General features: G+C 35.4%; 1 protein-coding gene across 1 annotated transcript in view; it reads right to left on the bottom strand.

Moving 5' to 3' along the window:
• Positions 1–992: 992 nt before the first annotated feature.
• Positions 993–10968, bottom strand: part of LOC138328610 (perilipin-4-like) — a 70600-nt gene continuing 60624 nt past the window's right edge. Inside the window, exons 2-4 of the mRNA XM_069275485.1 lie at positions 2262–2555; positions 1308–2147; positions 993–1090 (exon numbers count right to left, since the gene is read on the bottom strand). Coding sequence (XP_069131586.1) covers positions 993–1090; positions 1308–2147; positions 2262–2555 — 1232 coding nt within the window. The remainder of the gene's footprint in view (positions 1091–1307; positions 2148–2261; positions 2556–10968) is intronic.

Below are 10968 nucleotides of genomic sequence, written 5' to 3'. Positions count from 1 at the left end.
AAAATTGTTAAACAGATTTGCTGAATATGCAACATTTTTATAGCACATTCTTGAAGATAATGTTTAGCCCAACATTATAACCAAATATTGCTAAGATTGAACTTTGGTAAACATAGCATGAAATTGCCAAAAAATGACATTTGCTGAATATTATTACTCAAGATAAATTTTGTTCAATATTGCCGTCATAGTACTAAATTTGCTGACACTTGACGTATTGATAGATATTCAGTTTTGGAGTATATTGTTGAACATTGCTTTAAATTTATCCTTGCATAACATTGCTCTAGATTTGGCTTTGCATAAACTTGCTGAACACATATTAAGTAAGCATTGCAGAACAATGATGAACAGTGGTAAATATTTAGAGCATATAGGCAAGCGTAATGTATTGGTAGATAAAACTAAACATTTCATTAACATCACTGAATCCAGATGCTGCACACTACCGCTTAAGCATCATATAAGCAAGGCGCTTGAAGACCATACTTGTATACTGCAAAATAAAAGTGGGATTTATGCTAGATGCATCAGTTCTGTAGTCTGTGCTTGCAGAGAGAAAAAATATCAGTTGTTCAACAATGGATAGGTTAGCATTGATGGAGCGACTGTGGTAACATACAAATGATGTTATTTGTTTGTAGTTTCATCCCTCCCCCCTAATTGCAGCGTGAAATGAAGGAGATTGCTTGTTATTCTCAATCAATACCAGATCCCCTTGCTTTATTATCAAAGGAATCGGAGTGTTTTGTTTATGAAGCATTTGTCTCATTGTGTGAGAAAACAGGAGTAAATAAATGTCGGTAAATATTCTACACAGACTACAATCCTAATGAGATTTCTAAGGAAACAATCCCTATGGTGAGTGAGATTTGGTCTGAGCTTCACTACACATATATCCTATTGTCTGACCTTCAGGCTTGCAGCATTGACATTCCACATCAAAGATGGAGAGCTCATGATTTACTAGTAAAAACACTGGCCCAAAACTGTCACTGTGAAGAATAGGCCCGGAATTGTCGCTTGAAGATACATTGGCTCAACTGTTGACTTTTTTTTTCAGAAGTCTTTGTCTCAAGGTGCAATGAAACTGGAAAAAGAACCCAAAGAGTATTTCTAATTTTAAAAGATTAATAATTTTGCTTTCACCAAGGAAGGGATATGTAATTTTTAATTAACAGATATTTTTAAAGCAAAATCAAAGTGAATATAGCTTTAAATTTGAAGGAGCCAAAGTATAGTTTTGAATATATTTACTGGGTAAATTATATACTGTACTGTCCCTTCAAAACCTGTCTTGTCTTCACCTGTCCTGGCCTGTACTGTCCCTTCAAGACCTGCCTTGTCTTCACCTGTCCTGGCCTGTACTGTCCCTTCAAGACCTGTCTTGTCTTCACCTGTCCTGGCCTGTACTGCCCCTTCAAGTCCTGTCTTGTTATTTACTGGGTCACCTGTCCTGGCCTGTACTGTCCCTTCAAGTCCTGTCTTGTCTTCACCTGTCCTGGCCTGTACTGTCCCTTCAAGACCTGCCTTGTCTTCACCTGTCCTGGCCTGTACTGTCCCTTCAAGACCTGTCTTGTCCTCACCTGCCCTGGCCTGTACTGCCCCTTCAAGACCTGCCTTGTCTTCACCTGTCCTGGCCAGTACTGTCCCTTCAAGACCTGCCTTGTCTTCACCTGTCCTGGCCAGTACTGTCCCTTCAAGACCTGTCTTGTCCTCACCTGTCCAGGCCTGTACTATCCCTTCAAGACCTGCCTTGTCTTCACCTATCCTGGCCTGTACTGCCCCTTCAAGACCTGTCTTGTCCTCACCTGCCCTGGCCTGTACTGTCCCTTCAAGTCCTGTCTTGTCTTCACCTGCCCTGGCCTGTACTGCCCCTTCAAGTCCTGTCTTGTCCTCACCTGCCCTGGCCTGTACTGCCCCTTCAAGTCCTGTCTTGTCCTCACCTGCCCTGGCCTGTACTGCCCCTTCAAGTCCTGTCTTGTCCTCACCTGCCCTGGCCTGTACTGTCCCTTCAAGTCCTGTCTTGTCCTCACCTGCCCTGGCCTGTACTGCCCCTTCAAGTCCTGTCTTGTCCTCACCTGCCCTGGCCTGTACTGCCCCTTCAAGACCTGTCTTGTCTTCACCTGTCCTGGCCTGTACTGTCCCTTCAAGACCTGTCTTGTCCTAACCTGTCCAGGCCTGTACTATCCCTTCAAGACCTGCCTTGTCTTCACCTATCCTGGCCTGTACTGTCCCTTCAAGACCTGTCTTGACCTCACCTGTCCTGGCCTGTACTGTCCCTTCAAGTCCTGTCTTGTCCTCACCTGTCCAGGCCTGCACTGCCCCTTCAAGTCCTGTCTTGTCTTCACCTGCCCTGGCCTGTACTGCCCCTTCAAGTCCTGTCTTGTCTTCACCTGCCCTGGCCTGTACTGCCCCTTCAAGTCCTGTCTTGTCTTCACCTGTCCTGGCCTGCACTGCCCCTTCAAGTCCTGTCTTGTCCTCACCTGTCCTGGCCTGCACTGCCCCTTCAAGTCCTGTCTTGTCCTCACCTGTCCTGGCCTGTACTGTCCAGTCTTGATTGCATATATAGAAACAGGGACATGTATAACTTTGATTTACCTTGCTTTACAATAAATTAAGTAGCATGATTTTGTTTGCATTTATTATTATAGTGTCTCAAAGTTTAGAAAACATACTTGATGCTCAGAAATCTATCTCCATAACCTTTACCATGGCATTTATTTTTTTCAAGCCAAAATTTATTTTTGATTGATGATGGTGGTCTTCAAATTGATCTTTTATGATTGCAAGCTGTAAGCTATGAGGTAGAAGCAATTTAAAGAATGATTGTCATTTTCATGGTATCCATAGCAACCAGTGCCAGCTATTACTTTACTAAGAATTCTTTTTTGGGGAACGATCTCTCTGATGCCCTGTAGCTGTTCAAGATGTATATATTTTAATCAGTGAAAATAAATTATTCTGATTTTGCTTTAGGGAATTCTCCTATAAAGTTTGATGTTTGAATTGAGATTTGATATCTTGTGTCAGGTATATAAATTGGACCATTAATGATAAATATTCATCTGAGTGTTATCTATAAATCACCCCCTGGCCAACAACATCTTCCCACTGTAATCATTGATTATATTTATTTTTCATTAGACTTTTAGAAATATATAAAATTAACTATTTTTTGTCCAGTTTATCTTCAATGGAAATCAAGGTAACAATTTTCAACAAAAATAGAAAATGTAATCTAAGCATAAATGTATAATTTGGACCCTTGATGTGACTACAACCTAATGTACCCTTAAAGGCTCCTTTGAACTCTTCTTAATGTAAGACTAGTTTAGTGCAAAAGTTAAATGGGGGGTAAAATGTATCAAAAGGCAAATGGGGGGTAAAATGTATCAAAAGGCAAAGCAGTTAAAACATTGGATATGTATATTTCAGTATGACTTGTATAAAGGGCTTAGCTTGTGTTCAAGCTTTCTTAGAATAAGCAATTCTTATGCTTTCTTAGAATAAGCAATTCTTATGCTTTCTTATAATAAGCAATGATAAAGCTTTCATAGAATAAGCAATTCTAAAGCTTTCTGAGAATAAGCAATTTTTAAGTTTTTTTCAGCAATTTTAAAGCTTTCTTAGAATAAGCAATTCTAAAGCATTTTTCTTAGAATAAGCAATTTTAAGCTTTCTTAGAATAAGCAAGTCATAAGCTTTCTTAGAATAAGCAAGTCTTAAGCTTTTTTAGAATTAGCATTTCTTTATGAGTTTTTTTAGAATAAACAATTTTTAAGCTTTCTTAGAATAAGCAATTCTTAAGCTTTCTTAGAATAAGCAAGTCTTAAGCTTTCTAAGAATTAGCAATTCTTAGTAAGTTTTTTTTAGAATAAACAATTTTTAAGCTTTCTTAGAATAAGCAATTCTTAAGCTTTCTTAGAATAAGTGAGTCTTAAGCTTTCTAAGAATTAGCAATTCTTTATAAGTTTTTTTAGAATAAACAATTTTTAAGCTTTCTTAGAATAAGCAATTCTTAAGCTTTCTTAAAGTAAGAATTCTTTTCGTCCCCTTGCATTAACAGTGGTAAAAGCCTATACTGGTGGTGTCTGTCCAATGGTGTCATAATTCCTGCACTAGTGCTTCCAGTTCAAGCTCCTTATAGAGGTAGGAACATTTAGGCGTACAGATGTTTGTATGTCAATCAAACATCAGCTTAGGTTTTTGTGTCAGCTAGATCATGCAATAAAAACAGAAGTTGTTAAATATTTTACTGCTCTTTGAAATGCTCAGGTCTGCAAGGTTATACCCATGGTCCTTTGATTTGTGGTGGAACCCTTATAATTGAATTGGATAGAGAGACCTTTCCTTGTCTTGGAAATAGGCAATACTTCCTTATCCTCTTTGTGGATCAGAACAGTCGAGATAATTTGCTTTCTTGATTCTTGATAAGGCTTTCTTGGCTAACAGAGTGACAGCTCTGTCACGATTCCTGCGCTAGCATTGCTAGCTAACAAATCATTAAAGTGTGGCCTCAATAAGCCTGTTTAATACCTTCATTAACGTAATATGCAAATATTCTAGAATCCGGGGCGAAAATAGCTTAAGACTTACTGCAGACTAATTCAATCATCGCCTGGAAGAAAATAGTTCAGAAATACATTTTTAGGCAATCAAATATTCGGAAACGGTCACGGAGCATAATCTGATGAATCTGTACAAATGCTCTGTAAACACGGCGACGGGAGCTGCACAAACAGAAGACCTGATTATATCTCACTGTTTTACATTGTAACATTACAAGACAGTAGGATCGGAACAAAATTAGCTGTGCCTCAGTGATCTATCACAAGTCAATCAGGGCATCAATTTCATCGTAACTAAAGGCCTGTTCGTAATATATTCAGCTGCCGATTTTTCTAAAACAGATTTATATCTATTATAGCTTGTAGTAACCCTGATGGTTTATGATCTTCAAATCATTTGACTTAAACATGTTTCAAAGATGTTAGTCGGGAAATGAAATCCACCGTGAAGAGCGTTGAGGAAAAACGCTCATATTGTAATTGGTGCTGTTCGATCACTGCATGTGCATGATTCCTCACTAAACAGTACTGATCAGCGCAGGATTATTTAAGGATTCTGTGACGACCCGACGTCAATTTCGAAACCATTGTGATGTTTTTGATGGTCTTAAGATGTAAGGCTTTTCAAGAAAATGCTTAAGATGAAATCTTTCGTAGGGATTTAGAAATGTCGCTTTTTTTTCTTGTTCATGCAGCCTTTCACATGGATTCAAAGCGAAGAGTTAAGTGAAAGATTTGAAATTACAGCCAAAAAAATATTGTATTGGCATGATTAAAATGTTACATTACAGAGGGAAACTGATCCAAATAAAAATGTTCATAGCCGATTTGAACTCTTTGAATACTTGAATTTCGATCACATTTTGATGTGTTTTCAGTTTAAATCATGATGTACTTCCTACAGAATGTAGCCAGTTTCTGTCATCTTATATAGAGTACTGTCAGCTTATTTGGAGCCCAGATGTTGAAAGTTTTTTTGTAAAGATGATTATAACCTTTCTAGAAAAATTTTTTATATATAAATTCACATTTATTTCATGAATTCAAAGAATGAAAAATAGGACTCTTTTTAGATATTTGCAATGAAAGGTGAATTGAAACTGCTACCTGATGGTAAAACTAACATGGTGATGTGCATTATTCTGCTATATTTGTATCTCAATGTAGATTGCATTCTGAGGAAGTGCACCGATTGACCTTTGTTATGGTTATAGAAAAGATATGCTTGGTTCCACAGGACTTATGAAATATTAAGGTCTCTTTACAAATATTTATTTCAGGGTGCAGTACAGAAATAGTGATTCATTGATGACGAGGAAACTAAACGTCAAACAAAACAATATACACAAGCTAGCGATATAGGTGTACATGTAGATCTATATACTACAGTGAAATTAAATGAACATCTGATATCAGTCACTTTAATTAGCCATGCCTTCGTTATGTTGAATAATTAATTATATGAAAAAAATTAAAACCTTTCAGTGATTCCAGACTTTGTTTATCACGCTTCACGTACTTTATTAGTGTAAATTTGATATGTATTATCTGCAAAAGTTGTATTTGATGTTGAAATTGCTTCTGCATTCGTAGGTTTTGCCATATCAGATGAACTGTTTTAACAATTGTCGCAGTTTTTTCATTGTTTTGTGTCTGCAGTTCATTCCGTACACGTTAAACATATGTAAATGTTCATTTCATCAGTTTTGTATTTAGGTTTGACAGCCTTCATTGGGTGCTGAAAAAAGGAGTCACTGTGACATAATGCATATAATAGGCATATTATACATGACGGTCGTGAGGGCGAACTTGTTGAACTAATTGTATAAAAAAACAAAGCAGATATATACCTGTTATTATTGAAATTTGCCGTTTATTATATATAAACCACAGACTTGACAATATTACTTTTCAAGCCAATGTCAAAACTAATTGACACCACAAGATATCATTTGGTTCTTAGTCTAAGGTGGGAATGAAAAAAAACATCCCATTTTACAGACACAGTCATTTAATACATTACATGGTATACAATACATAAAAGTTTGAAAAGTACAGAATTGTAATAACAAAATTGGAAGGAGACGGCTTTCAATTCAACTTATTAAAAATGTAATATTAAGAAAAATGCTAAAATTTCGTTTAATGTTTTAGAAAGAACACATATGGCCATAGTTATGAAGAAGACTACAACAGAATATGGTATATAATATTTCCTTCAGCGTCATTATATTTCGGATGTTTATTTCCTACTCATGAAATCTATCAAGGACCTGGCACTCCCGAATGTGAGAGTTGGTTTAAACATTATCAATAAATAACGGGAGGGATGAGTCTCCATGCTATTCCTGGTGTAATTAAAAATGATACCGCTGTCAATCATATCACAAGCACTAGGCCTTGACAAATGGTCCCCATGGGCACCAGGTGACAGACATTATTTATTCATGAAGGTAATTTGGCCAATGGAGCACATTCACAGAAGTTTGTTTTTTATTATTGATTTAATTAATGTGTTGGGAGATCTTGAGACCTGCTCTGCTCTCTAAATTGTTGTTTTATCCAGGGCTTCTCGAATAAGGCTTTTGACCATCATATTGCCATATATCGTTTATATCGTAAGCTATTGGCGTTAGCTTTAATTATTGAGCTATGATTTTAAATGCCTCACATGACCAAACATTATGGTCTATTGCATCATTGATAAATGCTTGAAAGTCCAATCGGTCTCTTAATGTTGCTGTTGATTAAGCCCAGCTAGAAGGAAAAAAAATAATAAAAACTGTAAGGTATCCCTTCATTAATGATGATTCAAGTCCTATAGACGAATGGAAAGCTGATAGACATCCCTGACATCACCACTGTGCCATAAAATGGTGAAATATTTGTTAGACATCCTTAACACCACCGATCCTTAGAAGGATGAAACAGTTGTTAGACATCCTTAACACCACCGATCCTTAGAAGGATGAAACAGTTGTTAGACATCCTTAACACCACCGATCCTTAGAAGGATGAAACAGTTGTTAGACATCCTTAACACCACCGATCCTTAGAAGGATGAAACGGTTGTTAGATATCCTTAACACCACCGATCCTTAGAAGGATGAAACAGTTGTTAAAAATCCCTAACACCACCGATCCTTAGAAGGATGAAACAGTTGTTAGACATCCTTAACACCACCGATCCTTAGAAGGATGAAACAGTTGTTAGACATCCTTAACACCACCGATCCTTAGAAGGATGAAACAGTTGTTAGACATCCTTAACACCACCGATCCTTAGAAGGATGAAACAGTTGTTAGACATCCTTAACACCACCGATCCTTAGAAGGATGAAACAGTTGTTAGACATCCTTAACACCACCGATCCTTAGAAGGATGACAACTAGAGATGAAACAGTTGTTAGACATCCCTAACACCACCGATCCTTAGAAGGATGAAACAGTTGTTAGACATCCCTAACACCACCGGTCCTTAGAAGGATGAAATAGTTGTTAGATCCACTCTAAATATTGTTCATCTTGAATGATCTTGTTCAAATCTTTTTAAATAATTTTCTCCAAGTATCACATCAACCCTTGATCTTTTAGGCTTTGTAGCTCAGATGTTCTAATACTTTAAAAGCTGTTAAATTTTAGCTCTTTTCTTATTGCTGTATGGTACCCTTTTATTTAGCCAATATACAATTGAGCTTTACCTTTGATTTCATGCTTACTATGTTGAAACTCATTCATTCTTTTATTTCATAGAATATTGAGAGGGAGGGGGAGACCCCCCAGGGTTCTTAATATTTGCTAGACAATTCCAAATATTTGACTGAACTCCAAAAGGCATTTGTGTCCTTATTTATTTGTAGATTATGACCATATTGCTATCTCACATACTGCAGTCTAGGATCCTGCCCGGAGTAAAGTCTAGCCTGTACTACCCTGGGGCCCCAGACTGTCTACTGTCTTCATTTGCAGCTATATTATGGCTTAGTGGTACAGAGTTTAGTAGCCCCTAATGTGCTAAATTTTTATAATTATAAATCATGAGAATGTGTTAAGAAAATTGACCTTTCTGAAAGTCTTTCTTTTGTACTCCAACTCACCAAATTACCAGCCTGAAGTATATGGAATATTTTATGATAGCCATGCATGCAGTTACAACAGTGTTCTGTTTGAATTGATATATAAACATGAATATATAGGAACGTTAAGTTTGACATTTGATTAAGAGCTCTAGTACAAAAAATTTAAAGACATGCATTTATTATATTTGAGAAAAAGTATCATCTGCTTTATAGAACTATAGATCATTTAGACATTACAAAAAAACAATCAATGAAACTTTAGACATGTCAAAAAAACTTGCAATTAATATGTCATTTTAGACATGTCAGTGAAGCTTCCAGACATTTCGATGTCAATGAAACTTCTAAACATGTCAATAAAACTTCTAATTATGTCAATAGAACTTCTAAACATATCAATGAAACTTCTAAACATATCAATGAAACTTCTAAACATGTCAATAAAACTTCTAAATATGTCAATGAAACTTCTAAACATGTCAATGAAACTTCTAAATATGTCAATTAAACTTCTAAACATATCAATGAAACTTCTAAACATGTCAATGAAACTTCTAAACATGTCAATGAAACTTCTAGATATGTCATTGAAACTTCTAAACATGTCAATGGAACTTCTAAATATGTAAATGAAACTTCTAATTATGTCAATGAAGCTTCTAAACATGTCAATGAAATATCTAAACATGTCAATGAAACTTCTAAACATATCAATGAAACTTCTAAACATGTCAATGAAACTTCTAAACATGTCAATGAAACTTCTAAACATATCAATGAAACTTTTAAACATGTCAATAAAACTTCTAAATATGTCAATAGAACTTCTAAACATATCAATGAAACTTCTAAACATATCAATGAAACTTCTAAACATGTCAATAAAACTTCTTAACATGTCAATAAAACTTCTAAATATGTCAATGAAACTTCTAAACATGTCAATGAAACTTCTAAATATGTCAATTAAACTTCTAAACATATCAATGAAACTTCTAAACATGTCAATGAAACTTCTAAACATGTCAATGAAACTTCTAGATATGTCATTGAAACTTCTAAACATGTCAATGAAACTTCTAAATATGTCAATGAAACTTCTAATTATGTCAATGAAACTTCTAAACATGTCAATGAAACTTCTAAACATGTCAATGAAACTTCTAAACATATCAATGAAACTTCTAAACATGTCAATGAAACTTCTAAACATGTCAATGAAACTTCTAAATATGTCAATGAAACTTCTAATCATGTCAATGAAGCTTATAAACATGTCATTGAAACTTCTAAACATACCAATGAAACTTCTAAACATGTCAATAAAACTTCTAAATATGTCAATGAAACTTACAATCATGTCAATGAAACTTCTAAACATATCAATGAAACTTCTAAACATGTCAATGAAACTTCTAAATATGTCAATGAAACTCTTAACATATTAATGAAACTACATGGAAATCACAAGACATGTCAATGGTAGCTATGGCAAGTAAAATTCAACACATATTAGTATTTCTGTATGATCAAGTCATTAGAACCAAAAACATGCAACAATCTTTTGGTGTCCTTTACAAGGTTTAGAGGAAAGTGAAAAATTCTTCTTCAGTATAATTAACACTTCTCAACTCTATTCCTGATAAAGGATAGAGAAAAGGTATTTATTGATATTGATCACAATTATTTACCAAATTATATAGTTACGCAATGTAAGGAAATAAAAGGTTTTGTTCTGTGTTAGGAATTTAAGCATTACATCATTTCCACTGAGATATTTTCCCAGCATCACATGACCCAGTTTTAACAATGATGACCTAGCTTCTACTGTAATTCTCAAGTGTCTTTACATGTTCAGCAAGATTCACTTTCTATCTGAACATTCCGATTACAAGGTATTTCAATATAAACGGAATGTGAATCGTTTCGGATCAGGCGTTATATATCAGAAGTGATGGATACTGACATTAAGATGGCCGATAGATAGATCTAGGAAAATCGGAGAGCTGTTCTGGGCTTATCTACACAGAATAATAGGAAAGGAGAAAAAATTAATGACATTTTATCGTGCAATGTAATACCATTGATGTACTTTACGGGGATTGGAGGAAAGAGAAAAATTGCGTTGTTGGTAATCAACACTAGGATAAAAAGTTTGGTGTCGTTTTCGCTAAAAATCTTGACAATTGCAGACATGGTTTTCCTATTGGGGTAATTGTTGTCAGATTATGTTGGTGTGTTTTTATACAGTGATGTAATGGGAATACATGTACGTAGAGGTGAAAATTAATGTGACATTGGTGTGATTCATTACATT

Source organism: Argopecten irradians, chromosome 1 (assembly GCF_041381155.1).
Source record: "Argopecten irradians isolate NY chromosome 1, Ai_NY, whole genome shotgun sequence".
Taxonomy (NCBI): domain Eukaryota; kingdom Metazoa; phylum Mollusca; class Bivalvia; order Pectinida; family Pectinidae; genus Argopecten; species Argopecten irradians.
Note: the sequence above shows the minus strand (reverse complement) of the source record. Positions and strands in the feature narration are given on the sequence as shown.